General features: G+C 38.6%; 1 protein-coding gene across 1 annotated transcript in view; it reads right to left on the bottom strand.

Moving 5' to 3' along the window:
• CDKL5 (cyclin-dependent kinase-like 5) overlaps positions 1-19019 on the bottom strand; it is a 64862-nt gene that overhangs the window by 17103 nt on the left and 28740 nt on the right. The window contains exons 8-12 of the mRNA XM_012651675.1: positions 17331-17411; positions 12080-12231; positions 6465-7431; positions 2892-2993; positions 2500-2605 (exon numbers count right to left, since the gene is read on the bottom strand). Coding sequence (XP_012507129.1) covers positions 2500-2605; positions 2892-2993; positions 6465-7431; positions 12080-12231; positions 17331-17411 — 1408 coding nt within the window. The remainder of the gene's footprint in view (positions 1-2499; positions 2606-2891; positions 2994-6464; positions 7432-12079; positions 12232-17330; positions 17412-19019) is intronic.

Below are 19019 nucleotides of genomic sequence, written 5' to 3'. Positions count from 1 at the left end.
AAAATATTATTTGTCTCTAAATTCTTATTTCAAGAATGAACAGAAAGAGAAAATATAACGTTTGTAGCCAGGCACTGTGGCTCATGTCTGTAATCCCAGCACTTTAGGAGGCTGAGGCAGGAGGATTGCTTGAGTCTAGGAATTTGAGAGCAGCCTAGGCAATAGCAAGACCCTACGTCTATAAAAAATAAAAATTAGCCAGGTGGTGGTACAAGCCTATAGTCCCAGCTACTTGGGAGGCTGAGGCAGGAGGATCACTTGAGCCCAGGAATTTGAGGTTGCAGTGAGCTATGATTACACCACTACACTCTAGCTCAGGCAACAGAGTGAGATCCTGTCTCAAAAAAACAGTATGAGAGTAAATACTTTTCTGTTTTTGGGGGGTTGGTTACTAACTTTTTATGTCGATTTCTAAGCCTGGTTACAACCCAAATATACTGCAAATTTCATCACAAAAGGAATATACAGACTGTATATCAAGATAAATGACACCATTTCACTTGACCCTTATCCAGTAGGAATGAAAACAAAAGCATTCTGGAAACATCTGTCATTTAAATGATATCACTAAATCTTCCTCTAGGACTTAGTAGTATCATTGAAATGACATATATCTCCAGATGTTCCATCTATTTAAATATTTTCTATTTCTGAACTTTTTAAAATGAAAATGTTCTACTTGCCAAACCCTGAATTGGATTGTGAGATAGAAAAATGAGGTGTTTCTCCAACATTAGCCAATTTAATTCATTTGCAATCAAAATAAAACTATTTCCAGAGGTCAAAGACTAATTAATTTAAATCCCATGAGCATTTTAAAGTATATTCTCTAGACACCTATAGAAATGACACATAATGGTACATTTTGGAAATAAAATTACATTAGTAGAAGAAAAGGCTTTTACCCATGTCCATTATAATATTTTGTTTTAATTAATTTTAATCTGAATTAAAAGTTTAATCCCATAAGATTCTAAAGTAATCATGGTATCAGAAAAAAAAAATCCATTAAAAGGCATTTTCAATGCATTATGCTTGTTCCAAAGGTAGGGCTGGAAGGGAGCAGAGTAGCCTAATCATTCAATATATGTTTAGTCCTGAATAACACTTCTATGCATTTATTTAGCTCGAGTTTCTAATTAAAATGACCAAGCTGTTCTCCATGCCCCCCACCCAACAGTCATCCTCAATTCCTGCCCCTTTCCAGTTGTCCTCCTAAAACAACAGAAAGAGTGGGATGTCAGGCAACATGGGTGTGGGAGGTCACAAAATGCTGTGGTGAGTCTTCTAGGCTTTGCAAGGCTGAGCCTCCCGATCCTAGGGCTTTGCCCCTGCCCCTTGGGCTTGCTGTCCACTTCCCCACCAGGGTGCTGTGATTCCCAAGGGTTTTGGTCTGTTACTGCATAGTTACCCAAAGGGGTTGCCTTTCTCTGCCAATGTCTCCTAAATCTATACAACCCCCAAAGCAGCTGCTTTAGCTGTCTGTTAGATATCAAAGTACATTTTCAAGGCTGGGCCAAGTACACTTGAAATTTTTCTTTAATTCAATCAACAAATATTTATGAAACTGTGCCAAGCAGTATGCTAGTCAATGAGAACAAAAAGAAGAAAAGATGAAGAGAACTTAGTATCTTTGAGGGCCTCACAACCTTGTGAGAGAGAAATGCAAACAAAGAATCAGTGCAAGGCAGTCAGTGTTCTATTAGAGGCATAGACAAGGTACCATAGGCAGAACAGAGAAGGAAATGCTTCACTTCATCAGGGGTGGGCAGAGAAGACATTACACTGGAGAGGACTTTAAAGAAAGGAACAGAAACAAGCTGTCCCAGAAAGGAGAGGGGTGCAAGTTCCACAGGCTGAGCACCATGGCAAGGGCCAGACAATAGAAAGTCTGGAATACCATCCTTGGGAATTCAGATTTTGTCCTGATGCCAACAGGAAGCCACCAAAGGCCTCTTAACAAGTGAGAGAGAGGGGATTAGTGGGGGTAATCGACTACCTTGCTCTATTCCCCCCACCCATAGCACTTAGTACCTTTTACTGCTCTATATAATTATTACGTTTACTGTTGGTCTCTCTTCCCAAGAATGTGAGTTCCATAAGGATGGAGATCTTTGGCTGTCTTGTTCACGGACATGTTCTAAGCTAGAACAGTGCCAAGCACGCAGGTAACGTGGATAAATATTTTATGGGTTGATCAAATGAATGAATGGTATGGTCAGAACACAGCTTCAGAATGATCATTCCAGTGACTGTTTTGATGAGTACGTTGGAGATAGGGAGACCAGTTAAGAGGCTACTGAGCCCAGTCAGAAGCCAGGAGGGCCTGAGCTTAGACAGTAGGACCAGAGGCAGAGAGAACTGCTGGAAGGTAACAGCGTAGGTGAGAATGCCTGAAGTCAGTCAAAGCAGTGAGAATGTAGTGGAGGGCCCTGGCTGGAGGTGTAGTGAGGAAGGGAGGAGAGAGGGGACCCTGGTGAATGCCAGAGGCTGGCTTACCTCTGTAAAAGCTACCGACTCTCCTCGGAACAGGATCATTGTACAGATGTCTATTTTCTTTGGGGGCTGTGCCATCATCAGAGTGTGGGTCATGATACACTCCACCCTGAGGCAGGAAACAAGTTTAGAAAAGTTAAAACACAGATTGATGACAATGTCACCTATGAAATTAGAACAGTGCCTAATCAGTCTATAATTTACTTAATGATCTTTTGAAAAGAAAACTCAGGATTATGTCATGAGAAAAACTACTTACTTTATAAACCAGTTCAACTTATTTGTGGGAGATTGGGTATGAACACATTTTAAAAGCTAGGCTATAATGATGTTGAATGAACAATCTTTACAGACACATCTTATTGTAAGACGTAGCAACTCTGAAGAATTCAGACCTCAGACTTCTGACGAGAGTGGAAAGAAGAGGTGCCTTCTCTGGAGGACTCTTTGACAGATGATCTCGCCACGGTCATCTCTGGAGGGAGTTGTTCTCCAGGCTGGAAATCAAATTTACAAGAATTTATAAGAGCATCCCATTCCTAGGGATGAAAATCATGGTCTTTATTTGGTATAACTAGGACTGCAACCAGCTAAAATAAAAAATGTTAGTTGGCTAAAATACAAATTATCCCATAAAAGAGTGAATCATCTGATGAATGTAAAATAAGTCAAATTTCACACAGATGGAAAGTGAAATTCTCATTAAAGTTAAGGCAAGCAGGGAATAAAGTAGTCTGAAAATAGTTTAATTAATTATTAAAAACAAAAAAAATTACCTCTCTAATACCTAGACAGTCATTGTCATTGTTCTGAGCAGCACTCTGATTAGGGATTCTATTAGTTAATCCAAAATTTCTCTAGCAGATTTTAGGCTGAGTTCTCCAAAAAGAACTGTATGGATCCAAAATTATTTTTCATGAAGGACTTACATGGCAGGTTCAGATGAAAACAAATGATTTTTGAATATATCAAGGAATAGAATAAGTCCTCTTAATAATTTTTGTCTTCAAATTCCCTAACTACTATAGTTTATGTGCCTAAATTCTCATCTTAATATTTTAGGATAATAGCAGTTCAGTTTATGTATTTTCTTAGGCATAATCAAGATGGTGCTCATCTCCAGAGATGCTACCACTACTACCTATCTCTAAGGAAGTGAGTCACAAGCTAAGAACAGCACTCGGTCCACAATGGTGTTCGCTGAGGGGGAAAAATGTAGCATTTTCTACCCTCAGAAAAAAAGACTAAGGAACAAAATTACCAAATCAATTAGGAGTTAGCTGCATTGCATATCTGTATATTATGCACAGAAAGAGTATTACTCCAAGTCTATGTGATATATAAAAAAAATTTTATTTAAAATTTAAAGTATGATTCTCTCTTTCACCCCCTCATTCCCCAAATGTACTCTGAGGAAAGAGTCTGGGCAGGAATTCATCCAATGTAGCATTTCTTCTTTCTATCTGATGACAAGATCTCATTTGACTTTAACCACCTGTATCACTTACAAAGACCTCTAGAAAAGTATTTTAAGAAAATAAACTATTAATATCTAATCTAAACTCAGTAAGAATCCCCGTGGCTTTTGAAGGTGGCCACAATACTTTGCATGAGAGTGATTTCCAAGATTCACTCACAGCTTTAGTTACTTTTCAAGCCTTCTGCCACCTTTGTGCCTTTAAACTTGTACTTTCTGGCAGCTCGGCACTGTAACTTCCTGAACTGGACTTCAAATTCAGTAACAGTCTGATCTGTGTTTAGCCCACAATAATTGTTTGTAATTTGTTTATGACCACTGTGTTCATAAAAATCCTTTTTCGGGAATTCTCAGAGAGCCATCATTCATCCTTTTTCTAAGTTAAACAGCTTGTTGTTTTTCTCACTTCTCTGTTGTACACTATGTGTAATGCTAGCACACTTTACCTGGTTTTGATCTCCATCTTCCACCTAAGGGCAGCTGCCAGGCTCTAGGCTCTGGAGGTTCTCTTCTTTCTACAGTGACTCCTCAGGGGCTCCTCTGCCCATCCCTACGACTCTGCTTATGGCCTTTGCAAATGTGCACCTCCCACCCTCTCCTTTCCCCTGGATGCTAGACTGTCTCTTCAGCCTCTTAGAGCATCCCTCTGCTTAGAGGCCCAAGGTCACTTCAAACTCAACATGTCAGCAAGATACAGTGGAAAGAGGCTAGCCCTGGGACCTGGAGATTATCTCATAATCCCAGCCCCGCCCTGAACTAGTTGGGTCAACTTGGGGTGACTAACCCAACCTGAGCCTGAGCATGCCCACCTGTGACATGAAAGGTTGAATTAGGTGACTTCAAAAACCCTTTCTTCTATTCCAAAAAGGAGCTCCTAGAAAAGAAACCTTGAAGTCTTCCCTTTTCCTATATTCAGTCCTTCAATTCACAAGTTCTGTTGTTTCTACTTCTAAGAAGGCTTTAAGATCCACTGTTTTCTCACTGGCACTGACTTAATCCCAAACATACTCTCCTCACCTCAGTCTTGGATTACGGCAAAAGCCACTCCAAGTCTTGCATTTTTCACTCCAGCAACGTGGAACAAGTTGCAATCCACAAAACACACCATGCCATTTAATGTCTGTCTCTACTACCTTCCTTCTTTTTCCAATGCTCTTTTCTTCCCTCTCTTCAAGCCTCTTTCCTGATGTCGTGGTCACATTTCCCACAACCCTCTTCGAAGTCTCTGCTCAGTCTCTCCTCTGTGAGCCTCCCACAACCCCCCACCTGGACTGTCCCATTCCTCTCCCCTCTTTGGCACACAGGTATGCTTCTAGCATAGCATCTGGAATGCGACCTCACGGTATCAGAACAACCCTATTGGTTGGCAAGTGTCCCCCACCAGCCCACAAACTCAAGAGGACAGGGACCCTATTGTTTTCATCTTTCTAACTAGAGTCTCTATGGTACCCAGCTCAGGACAGGCCTGAACACATCTTAACTCTTCAGCCATTCAAAGCTTGTCTATACATCTTAGCCCAGACAGAGCAAGACTTCAGCTGCCCCTAAAGCCATTTCTACCTGCTCCTGCTCACAATGATCTCTCCCTATTCTCAACTCCTATTTATAGCCAGTGCCATATTAATCTAGGACTTAATTATTTCATTGTTATCATGTATAATTTAACCCTCCCTGACAGAAGATAAGTTTCTTAAGGGCAAGAACCTTCTCAGACTCTTCTGAGTACCTGAGAACACGCAGCATAGATAAGGTGCTCAGTGTCTAAATAATAGCCCCTACCATCACAGAAGCAGCAGCGATAACTAAAATTTGCTAGACACTTACTTTGTGCCAAGCACTGGGTACAGGGCTTTATACATGAAATCATTATATTAAAAATGTATTGTTGTAAGAATGCTACATCTTTTAAGCAGGTTAGTATTGGTTCTAGACCCTGACGATCAACGAGATGGAAGCATCATGCTAAAAATACTGCCTTGAGATTTAAAAATAATCCAAAAGACTGAAAATTAACATTTATCCTGGCCTGAAGTTAAATTTATCTATAGTTCTGGATAAATTAAGAACTCTTAAATTCAGTTAAGATATTGAGTAAGGTATTAGCAAAAAGTTTTGATTTTAGCAAATGTGGTTTGGAGAGATTAGAGAAAATGCCCATGAATTCACACTGAACTTTGAGAAAACTAAAAACTAGCCCATATAACTGATGAATTCTGTAATAAATCAAAATGGGATTCTCTCAACAAAATATGCTAGACAGGAACATTTAAGAAAGGAAACATTACCAAAACCAAACTCTGATTACTCAATAGTTGTTCTAAATAATTTTTTTAAATCAGAGATTAGTTCAAGTATTGCTTCCCTAAATTCATCCTATCAGGAAAAGCACAACCTCCCGCAGTAGGGAAAACTGCAGACTGATCTTATTCACATCCCTTGTACCACCTTCCCCTAATGAGCCACCAGAACCGGACAAGGTGCTAAACTGTACCTGGGGTGATAAGAGTTGCAAGCTGTTGGCTCTGGCCGCCATCCCTTGCCCTGTGCTCAAGCTTCCATCCAAGCCTTTGGCTCTCACTTTGTCCCGGGTCACATACATGGAATGCCTATGAGGACGCTGCTGAGAGGAGAAGGGGCTGGTGTAGCCTAGCCCATAAGAAAAGGATTCATGAGGTGCAGATAGCGAATGAGAATGGCTGCTGTCCATGTGCTCAGGCAGCTTCAACTCCTCCATCGTTTTAGAATGCCTGGTTGTGGTTCGGCGTGAGTCCAGAGTACCCTCATTCCTGTTATTTCTCCCTGAAGGGCTGAGCAAAGTTCTCGTGTCGCTGTGCCTGGTAGGGGTTGGGCTGGTGGGAGAGTTCAAGTCCAAGCAGCTGGATGGGAAGTACCTACTGGTATTGGACTCTGCGATTTGGGCCCTGGCTTCGGAAAGGTTGCTCACAGACTTGGAGTCACTCAGTGCTCCATGGCTTTTGGCCTTGGTCCTGTAGGAGGGACTCCTAGAAGACTGGGGAATGGTGTCGATATAGCTATGCCTACTCTGCTTTTCACTGGGCTGTAGTGTCCCGGCTTTGCTCTGAGAGCTTTCCATAAATGAGTGTCGGTTCTGCTGAGATCTGCTGCTTGACTTGAGGTACTTCGTGCCTGGGCCTTCTGAAGGCTTTGGGTCAATATTAAAATCAAACTCTGTTTTTGACTTGGCTTCTTTTGGGCTGAGAAGGTGTGGTATGTTGTTGTTAGTGAGATCTTTGCTGGTAGGCCCAGGCTGAGTGCTTGCCTGGTAGGTTTTGGTATGCATTGGGCTAAGAGTAGCTCCAGCAAGGTTTCCATTTAGGAAGCTTTCATTGGCAGGGAGACCTTCATCAGCCCGGGGCAGGCCCACACTCAGATTCTGGATGTCCTTGCTGTTAGATCTGTGGTGAGATTGCAAAGCAGCACTTTTGCTGGCTTGGTTTCTACATTAAAAGAAAAGGAGTGTGTATCAGTTTCCCTCAATAGCAGACACATGAAAAGTATCATGTTAATAAGAACAGAACACATACTCAAAATACCATACCTTAAAGACTAAAAACATTCTCCCAAGAATGTGCCTACCAATAACAAGTAACCTATCAATAAGACAAAGTCACTCTGAAGCTAAGCACTGGCCTTGATCAAGTTATTCTGGCACCCTTAAATGCTCCACTAACTTGCTGTCAACACAGTTTCTAACTGACGATCTGCGAAAACATGCTTCCATTATGTTGGTACTCATATGAGTGTTTGTTATAGAATGCCTGCTAAGAAGAAGAGAGCTGAGCTATAGACAAATTCTTTATAACTCTTTTGTCTGCTTGAATGTCAGAAGACAATATTTAGACCTGAAGGTTACTGTGTTCCTTGAACTTCATTTTTATTTGTGAAACTCATAGCCTGCTTCAGAGATATATACTCATAGCACACACACAGACACCAATGTCTTTTTTGTCTTTACCCTGTATAGTCAAAAAATGAGAACTCTAGCAATTTACTCAATAAAAGAAAAACAAATATAAACTGTCCGGTGAGGTTTGTTAGAAAACATGATGATCAATGTTTATGTTTTGGACAAGTAGCAATTACTTGGGGCTCTTCAGATATCTCCTTGTACACTAAACAGTAATGTGCCACGAACTGTACAGATACCTCCATGTACACTAAACAAAAACCTTGTACTTATACTGGGTCACAGGGATCTGAAAGAGTTAATTTCTCTCTAAAACACACTATTCTCTTCTTCATTTCACATTTCATTATTCCAAACCAACTGAGGCCTTCTTTAGGAATTAAAACTTCATTTCCTACTTGATTTAAAATACAAAATATAAATCCAAAGGAAAGCCTTGTCCTCTATTTGAAAGCTGAAATTGACAACATAGCATGGTCAGTTTGTTCTACTGTAACTCTAGAAAGGACTAATTGTAGTTTGGGATAGGTTAGAATGCTTAAAAATGAATAATGATTTATACAATTCTCTTTTTACTATGCATTCAGAAAATTTTGCTGCAAATCTTGCTATTGCTAAAGATGGTTTGATTTGGGAGAGTTTTCTCGATCACATACTAATTGGAATAAAGTTCACTTTTTTTCCCCATGTAGAATGCTAATGGTGAAACTATGCCTTCCCATTTTCCCTGTGAGAATCCGAATGCTCTGGCATCAAATAAGGTAAGGGCCCTTTTTCTAGCCTATCTTTCAGATGGTAATCTCTACCAGAACTACCTGAGAGTGTCAAAAAATATCTGACATTAAGCAAGCCTATAACATTGTGGAAGGCCTCATTTCCTAAATGCACTCACTAATCTCTTCCAGTTAGGTCATCAGAATTGCAGCATTAAATTAAGGACACATATGAGCTAACTAAATAGCATATCCCAGACCTGGAAAGAAATTAGAAAGAAAAGTTAAGTTCCACTTTCTGTTAAATGATGTCAATGGAGTCTATCCTCATATCAGTAAAAGTCTCTGTATCCTAAAGGCATCAAGTTTTAAACCATTAGAGTTTGTCAACTTATATCTTGATAAATAAAATATCTCAGCAACTTTTCAAACCCAAACAATGACAGTCTCATCCACAAATATATCTAAGTGTGTTGGTCATCCTCCATTTGCCCAACCCCCAGTCCAGTCTCCATCCCTCTCTGCCCAGACCTGGGCCTCAGGAGCCCAGTTCTGCAGACTGCCTCACCCAGGCTCCCTAGCCGGCTAATTTCCGGTTGGGCTTAGCAGTGGAAGGCATCACAGGACAAGAGGAGAAAGAGGCTGGGGATGTCTTCCCTGCTCCTTCCTGGCATTGGCACCCTGACTTAGATTGTAGCTGTTTCCCTGCAGATGAGAGCTTCCATGGGGTGACTCCTCCTGCCCAGCTCCAGCTCTCCCTGGACTCTCGGGACCCCCATTTGCTCCCTTTTCCTCTTTAGGCTTAGAGATAGTAATGGCAGGGAGATAATACATGCAGGTGCTGGGAAACGTCCTAAGCTCACAACCAGAAAGGGACAGAAAACAGCAAAGACAGTTGCTAGAACTTTTGGAGCTCTTAGAAACACTGCTATTGATGTTGAGCACAAACCTACATGTGATCTTTGGAAGAACATATTCAGAGCAACGTAAGAGAGACAATTTCTAACATGAAAAGGGAGGCTATAAATTTAAGGTAGAAACATTTGTCAAAGCTTTAGGTTTTCCATAAATGTACAAAGAGTCTAAACTGCTATTCTTAGCATTTCTGTCTCAGGATTAATTGGAAGCCATTGAGATTTGCGCATAATTCCTACGTAGAAAGGGTGTCGTATTATCTTCAAACTGGAGCTCTGCCAAAGCACAACAATAAAAAACAGCTTTGAAAATTCCATAGATCTCTGACACACAACTGCAAGGAATCTGTGGTTAAACTGCCAACCACTTAAAAAAGTTTTATGTATAAACCCCCTTCTTAAATGGTTGCTGGATAGATAATGTACTTAGTTAAAAAAAGTTGTAAAAGCAAACGTCAAAGACACAAAGCTCCTTTTTGAGGGGGAAGGCTGGTGAAACAGGACTAGTGAGAGTGGCAGTGGGGGGCAGCTGAAGCACTGTCACAACATGTCCGAGGTGAGCAGAGCCTCAGGAGAGCCTGAAGGAGACAGGCAGGAGCTAAGTAATGCAAGAGTCTACTGCCTCTCCCACAGAGAAAAGAATCTGGAAGACAGGGTATGTGCCAGCGTGTGTGTCTCCAGGGACAAGGCAGGGGAGTGTGTACGTGGCAACAAATGTGATATGGTGTTGGGAAGTCTGAAGGAGCCACAGTTTGTGTTGAGATCCAAGCTAGAATTACTGTTCCTAACAAGAAGGGCTTCCATGGAATAAGTATGGACCATAGACAAGTGTGTCGAGAAAGCCCTCAGATGTATGTAAAATGAGGTAAAATCATTCCTAGAGAAACCATTCAGGGCTTTTTCTGTAATAAATTCAATACAATGTCAAGACCTGAAAATGAATTATTCCAGAGATTTTTATTTACTTATAATTTCTATTCACATCTACTTCAAAAGAGGACTTGGGAGGACTCCTCAAAGACCCATACAAATCTTATCTCCTCTGTACTCCCTGAAAACACCATCAACCACACACATTCTCCTTAATAGATCCGTAGGGAAGTTTCCCAAGGGGAGCCTCAGGTCCCCACTGGTTAACTCCTAGAACTGTCTTAAGTGAGTCACTAGAGGATAAATACACAGGCTCCCTTTCATGGCACAGGTTGTGCCACTTAACAGCACAAATCAAAAACTTATCAGTCTACTGAACTTTATGTCACTGGGATAATTTTTCTTTGTAAATGTAAACTAGAGGAGCTAAGTGACAATTAAGGTAGGAGGGAGACAAAAGCACCTGAACTGGAAGTGACCCCAAAGATGACACAGGAATAATCTGAATCTCCTAAATGCAAAGGAGCAACCAAATGATGAGTACGATTCCTTGACTTAGTATACTAGAACCCCATGGAAAGAAACAACGAAGCCAGCTGAAAATGGTCTATAAGATATGAGGGGAAACAATAACCGGAACCAGTCATTTTAAAGAACAGTAAGCAGCTCTAAAACACAATCATATTATCACGGTTAAGGAGAGCAAACACAGGATAAATGGTTATCACCAATTTATGGATGCTCTCCCAGACCCAAAAGTACCAGGTCTTTAGCTTTCAAAATTCTAATCTGTTAAAAATTGTTCTATATGGAAAGAACATTTGGGGGTGGGGGAGGGTAGAAAATTCATATTCAAAAAGCTTCATATTAAGAATTATTGCTTTCTATTTCTCTTCTAATAGCAGATAAGAGAAATTCTTTCCTATCTCACACAACCTAACAGATGACAAGATCTCCTCAGGAGATGAAGACAGGGAGATTGTGACTAGGATGCTGTCCTCCTATACACACAGCCAAGAGAATCCAGGAATATCAGGTCTGAAAGACAACCTGATTGTATGGTCCAATCCTGTGTTTGTGTATGTGTTCTTCAGAAAACAAGTTTTTTAAAGATTATGCTGAAAAATCATATTTAAAAAGCACCAATTTTAATTATATCTTTGCTATTTCCATGTTTTATGAAAAATTAATTTCTCAGCTCAACGATTAAAAAGACAAGAGCAACAAAAACACAAGACCCTTCTGTACAGCCAGACCTACTTGGTTCAGTTGCAAAGACTACCCTGGGTACCTTCCCACCCACCTGTGTTTGGTATCCTCTTCTCCCTCCAGGAAGCCCCTTGCCCTCCCCTATCTTTCTCCCTCTAGGCATCACCCCAGGGTCACATTTGCACAGACTCTTCTAGCTCTTGAAGCTGTAAACCCTCTTACATGCTAATCCAATGCTACCTTTCCCAGGGACTGCACAGGTTTCCATAATATACTTAGTGAAGAGAAAGTCTTTAAGACCCACACAACTACTTAATTGTAGTTCTGAATCATGCAATAAGCATAAGGAAGATATTTTTGAATAAAGAGGGCTTTCCTTCTTTTCTCTAATTGTATCATTTAAGCAGCCACCTCCTCCACCTACTTGTAAGACCAACACTGCATCTGCATTTCCTTAAAAGGGAATATTTACCTATTAGACAACGTGCTGCTTTCCACATGGTAAGGTTTTCTTTTTGCTGACCTTGAAGGGGAACGATCCAGAAGTCTCTGGGTTTGAAATGTAGGGTGATTCAAACACTGCTCCGTCAAGTATCTGTCAGCTGGGTCCAACTTCAGTAAATTCTTAGGAAATAAAGTTCAGGATTGGAAAGAACCTTACAAAGTCATACTTAAATTCTAATAAAAGCCTTATTTTTTTTCTTTAAAGAAGAAATACATGGTCATTGCCAAATATCTAGCAAACACAGTTCAGGAAAAAAAAAATCAAAACAACTATCTAAATCACCTATAATCTCACCGTTGTTGTCCCCTTGGTATATATCCTCCCAGCCCTTTTTTGAATATCATATCTACATATTTTCATTTATAAAATCTGGCTCATATTATACATACAAGTTTTGTATCCTACATTTTTCACTTACTAATCAAAACATTTTTATAACATAAACATTTTAAATATAGTTTAGTAAGTATATATTAATATGAAAGAATATATGACTATATATTCTTCATCTTTCTCTTGTTCCCCAGGTACCCATTTCCCCTCTGTGGAGGGGAGTCCAGGCTACCAGTTTCTTGTACATCCCTCCATAGGTGTTCTGTACATATCACTATCTGCTCTTTTTATTTTACCCATACAGTACCAGACACAGAATTGTCTGCACTTAGCTTTCTTCTCACATAAGATCTTAAGAGATCATTCCATATCAATAAAGAGCCTCAACTCTATGGATGTACCTTAGTTTGTTTTTAACCATTCCCTTAAGAATAAACATTCAGGTTATTTCCCCTTTTATTATTATGAACAATGCAGCAGCGAATAACTTTACAACATGTTTTTTTAATGACTGTGTAGAAGTTTATGGTATGGCTATACCATGATTTACTTAACCAGCCTCTTACTGTTGGACATTTAGATGGCAGCCACTTTTCACTATTTTAATTAGTACTGTGATGAACACCCAAAATCTTTGCATACATCCATGATCTCTTTCATAGAATAAACTCCTAAAGATGGAACTGGTAGGTATGTAAACTTTTAAGGACTCTTATTTATGTGTTGCCAAATTACCCCCTAAAAAGGTTGTCTCAAATTATACTGTCAACAATTATATGAGTCTACCAATTTCCTGCAACCCTCATCAACAACAGGTATTCTCATTCTTTTTAGTACTTATAAATTAGATATTTAAAAATGATATTTCATAGCTGTTTTAATTCACATCTTTGAGTACTAGTGAAGTTGAATATTTTTATGTTTATCAGTTACTTATATTTCTTTTTCTATTTCTGCATCTATACTTATTTATTTGCAAGTGTTCTTTATTCACTAAGGTACTAACCCTTTGTTTCATGTTGCACATATTAGATTCTTTACAACTAAAATGTTTTTTCCAATATTATTTATCTTATTAGTAATTAGGCAATATTTTAAAAGGTGAATCATTATTAAAACTAATTTTTATTTACAAATTAAGCAAATATGTAAAGAAACATAACCTAACACAACACAATAGAGCACGATAAAATTTGACTCTTTGACTGACTGCCATTCTCCCTCAGAGGAAGAGCTGAATGTAAAATTCCAGCATTGACAAAGCCATCTCTAGCTCATTTTCATTGGTTTTACCCACATTTAAGCTCTTTGTGACCCACTGTTAAACAATGAGAGAAAACCTATATTTGCTCCCAATAAGCCAGACTTCAATTTCAGACAACCACCTTCAACCTAACACCACAGAAAATTTGAATTCTGATCCTACCACACACTGAAATACAGTTGGCCCTCTGTATCTGCAGGTTATACATCTGCCGATTCAACCAACTGTAGATGGAAAATTAAAAAAAAAAAAAAATCCCCAAACCTCAATACAACAACAAAAATACAAATAAAAGAATATAGTGTAACAACTATTTACATAGCATTTACAGTGTATTAGGTATTAAGTAATCTAGAGATGATGATTATACGCAAATACTATATACCATTTTATAAAAGATACTTGAGCATCTGTGGATTTTGGTATCTGAGGCAGGTCCAGGAACCAGTCCCCTGAGGATACCAAGAAACAATTGTATTCCCTTTGGACCAAAAATTCTGGTTATTGAAACTCAAGCCACTGATTTCATGCAAGTTAAATTGACATTCGTTCATTCAGATAATTCTGAAATTATCTCAATTCTCTCTTCGTATTATACAACAAAAACTGTGGCAGTGTATAAAAATGATTTTATTCTTACCGGCAGTTAAAGCAGTTAATTAAATTAAAATGGTTTTGGCCAGGCATAGTGGCTCGTGCCTGTAATCCCGGTACTTTGGTTGGTCTAGATGGGTGGATTGCTTGAGCCCAGGAGTTTGAAACCAGTCTGGGCAACATATTGAGACTCTATCTCTACAAAAACTAATTAGCCAGGCATGGTCACGGTGGTGTATGTCTATAGTTCTAGCTACTCAGGAGGCTGAGCCAGGATGATCATTCGAGCCCAGGAGATGGAGATTGCAGTGAGCTGTGACCACACCACTGCACTGCAGCCTGGGCAACAGAGTGAGACCTTGTCTCCAAAAAAAAAAAAAAAAAAAAAAAAAGATTTCAATTGCAAGATACTAGTTAAAAAACAAAGGAGTCGGCCCTTGAGTCATCTTTTAAATTAGAGTACTTATGACCTTTCAGAAGTATCTACTAGCATTAGTGCTATTTTATTTGATATCAACAGTAGAAACTATTTTACAAAGAGCTACATTTATATTTATGACACAGCTGTTAATTTTCAAATTACTTGAAAGGATGAAGTCATCATGAAGAAAGCATGAAATTTACTCAGTAAATAGTTTCTGAAATTCAGTATTTGGAGGAAAAAAACATTTTTTTTTTTTTTTTTAAGGAGACAGGGTCTCGTTCTGTCACCCAGGCTGGAGTGCAGTGCCATTATCATAGCTCACTGCAGCCTTGAACTCCTAGGCTCAAGCAATCCTTTTGCCTCAGCCTCCCAAGCAGCTGGAACTACAGGTATGTGCCACCATGCCCAGCTAATTTTTTAAATTTTTTTGTAGAGATGGGGTCTCGCTATGTTGCCCATGCTGGTCTCTAATTCCTGGGCTCAAGCCATTCTCCTACCTCAGCCTCCCAGGCATGAGCTACCATGCCTGGCTCATAATAATTTTTTAAAATTAAAATAGAGCCAATATAATTATTGTAGCTATTCTTAAAGTCATTACAGGCTTGAATTAATTCCAGTGACTTGTATTTCCACTAAAAAGGCTGATATGAACAGATGTAGGATGAGATGGCCATTTTATGTACTTATATCTGGACAAAATTATCAAGGCAGCTTTAGGGAATGGCAAATAGAATATTTTTTCATAAAAGGATAATTGGTGTTTTTCATTTTTCAAATTCATTTTCAATAATAGCCAAAAGAAAAAGGAATGATTCTACTTATATAACATTCAATAACAACGAGGCAATAATAATCATTGGTGATAGAAGTCAGAAATGTGGTTTCTGGGGCTGGAGAAGGACAGGGGCATAAAGGGGTCATAAGAAAGCTTCCAGGGTGTTAACAATTCTCTATATCTCCATCTGGGCAGGGTTACACAAATATGTTTACATTATAAAAATTAACTGAGATATAGACATAATTTGTGCACCTTCTGAATGTACATTTTAATAAAAATATTTACTTAATGTTAAAGAAATCTGACAGCAACTATTTTAAATAAATAGAAATTAGAATGTTTAACTTCCAAACTGGTAGAAACACAGAAAGATTGAGGTTATCTTTCTACTTTTACTTTTATCTGTGCTAGCTTTTAATCAGTGCTGGCTTTTTAATCAGGTACCACAATGATGCTTGGTAATTATATTTGGTAATGATTTAACAAAAAAGTTAAATTGTTTTTAACTAAAAAAAAGACAAAAGGCAGAAAATATGAAATTATATTTAATTCCATTTCTATACTTTATTCTATTTACATTTTAAGTTACCAAATTACTAAGGCTCTGATCAATAAGTATTGACTGTGAAAGAGTGTATTGAAAAAATATAATTTAAATAATAATTTATGCCTAATTAAACTGAAAGCTGTGAGGATTCTTTTTCTTGGGTAGCATTTTTCAATCTGTGTTCAGAAGAACATTAATGCTTTAAAGTTTTATAAAAAACAGTATTCAATTAAATTTGGGAATGTTGGGTGAGACAGAAATTCTTCTTTACTATGGGATTTCTGAAAGCCTTTATAGGTTAATGAATATTGTGAATCTCTACAAAAGGTTATATGGTATGTGGCCTTTCTCCTCCCCCACCTCCGCCCCCACACCTATTCACACTGTGTTCCCTGGAACATAGATTAACATAGTTTAAAGCACAGTGAAGTTCTGAGAATGCTGCTCAGAAACTGCCGACTGTGCTAAGTATGCTTTTTAAAGGCTCTATGCACAGTGTAACCTCCACTGATTTTGACGGTTGACTGAATGGGCGTAAAATAAAATTGATCTATTAACAAGTGTTCTTTGAAGGTCTACTATCAAACAATCAACATTTGCTCATTTATGCACTGGCTGGCTGCAGTGAAAGCTGGAGAGATATGAAAAATAATTTTCACTCGAGGGGCTGATTGCCTGTCTACTGGGGAAGAAAAAATAGAATAAAGAAATTTGAGAATATTTTTAACAGTCCAGAGCAGAAAGACTTCTGGACAGCAAGGCTAGCACAAGGAGGAACACTCAGGCCACAGTAGTAGCAGTGATCCTGGGATGTCTAAAGCAGAACCCGAAAGAGTCTGGAAGAGAAGAGGCCAAGTTAGAAAAAGAGAAGAGTTAGGTTCACTGATCAAATCTGTATAGGCTATGAGAAGCCACAAATACCATGTAAAAAAAAAGTTATAGAATCTCTTTTCGTTCAACATTCATTTTAAGATTTGTTTTAAAGCTGTATGCCCAAGCAGCTCTTGAGTGCTAATAGATTTTTATTATTCTGTGCATTTTAGGAATGTAGTTTAGGGATCTCGTGGTCCTGTCTAGATGGACTATGATAATACCAGATCCTGTTGCCATTTTAAATAAATTGCATGCCTTTTAATGTGACATAGTCCCCCATTATTCACCATTATACATCTCCTAACAAAACATTTCATTCATAAAAGCATGCTATGGCCACATGTAGACACAAGAGGATCCACAAACCAAAAGACATTTTATACAGATAACATCGACTTGTCCTACCTTCATGAGGTCAAGCAGAACACTATTTAAAATTCCAAGGTATCTTCTCTCCAATGACTGAGGATGGTTAACAGCTGGAAACTGTAAGGACAACATAACAGTAATGTTAGCATTTGAGGAAGGATGTGTGTGTGCATATGCTTGTGAGTGTTGCAGAAGGGAGCAGACAAGCAGAAGTTACTGCCCTAGTATCAATCTAAGTCAAATCGTATTTGTATATTACTTTTGGTGTCTATGTATTTTAAGTATGGATTAATAGGACTGGGTATTAAATAACAGGAAAACTCACAAGTGGAAGATGATACTTAAATCTAGGCAGACAATACTGAGACATGTAAAAGAAACCATTAATAAAATATAAAAACTTGAAACTGTATTTTATAGTTTATAGAATACTGCCCCTGCTTATAGAAACAATTCAGTTCTAATAAAGTGTATACAGAATTTGCTTATATAGGCTTACAATTACTTCTAACAGTAATTGGGGGATTAGCAGAAGGGATATGATATTGGAATTCTTACACCTTTTTCACAACATATTTACTCCTGAAAATAGAGAAGTAAAAAAAGAGAAAAAGGCAGTGAGTGGCTAGTACCTAAAAGGTCACTCCAAAGTAGAAAAAGTGAATTTCGATACGTGTTCTATTATTGCTTTTAACATACTTTTGTAATGGTCTGTTTTCAAATCCTTCCTTTTTGTAAATTGGAACAGAAGACAAACATAGGCTCCTAGATTAACAAATGCATTTTTAAATAAAATGAGGGGAAGGGGTCAAGTTTATTTAGATATTCTCCTTTCCTCTGCCAACACACATTCTGCAGTATCTCAGGGGATGTTAAAGCTTTGGGTAATATGTCTGACAGAGCCCATGCCATGTACTCCCGCCAAATGTGAAGGCTAGTCTGCTTCCAATATATATTTCATTTATACCAACATAAAAGCATTTCGAAGTACTGAAATCTCTAAATATGCTAAATAAGTGGATGGGAGGACTAATTATGCAGTGGAATTTCAAGCAGGGTATTTAAGGAGTGATTTATGACATCATCCCCACACTGTGTTTGGCAGGGCAGTAGACACAGAAGATGGGTAAGACCTAAACCCTGCTCTTTAGGAATCTGCTGTCGGGTTGGGAAAGCAATCAGTATTAAACTGTACAGGCATAAATTCTAATTGAAGCTCAGGGAAAGGAGAGACCACGGTGGTTTGTGGCTGTGGAAGAATGAACCCACAGGTAATACTTGAACTGGGTTTTGAAAGATAAGAAAAATGTGACGACAGAGAAAAGTAGGACAGCATCTTCCAGATAGAGGAGTAGAAGGAATAATGTGAACTTCACACAGATGCACAGGCAATAACCTAAAACCGATTTCTGGGGGAAGTGATGCTATGCAAGGCATTTTAGATATTATTATTATTCTTATTTTAGAGATGAAGAAGGTGACAATCAGAAAGTTCAAATAACTGGTTCAAGGCAAGTTATATAATTAAAAAGCAGTAGAACTAGTATTTGTACCCAGTCCTGTGATCCAAACCCACACTCTTTCTAAACCTAGGTGCCTCTCCTAAAGGAAGTTCCTTTTGATGTTTTTAGAGCATTAAATGTCAGTCCAAAGAGACAGACACCTACCATACTTCAATAAAAGACCCTATACTGGTATATTTTAATTAATATTTTGCTTTTGAGA

Source organism: Propithecus coquereli, unplaced genomic scaffold (assembly GCF_000956105.1).
Source record: "Propithecus coquereli isolate 6110/MARCELLA unplaced genomic scaffold, Pcoq_1.0 Scaffold362, whole genome shotgun sequence".
Lineage (NCBI taxonomy): Eukaryota > Metazoa > Chordata > Mammalia > Primates > Indriidae > Propithecus > Propithecus coquereli.
The sequence above is the reverse complement of the archived record's forward strand: the minus strand, read 5'-3'. Positions and strand labels throughout refer to the sequence as shown.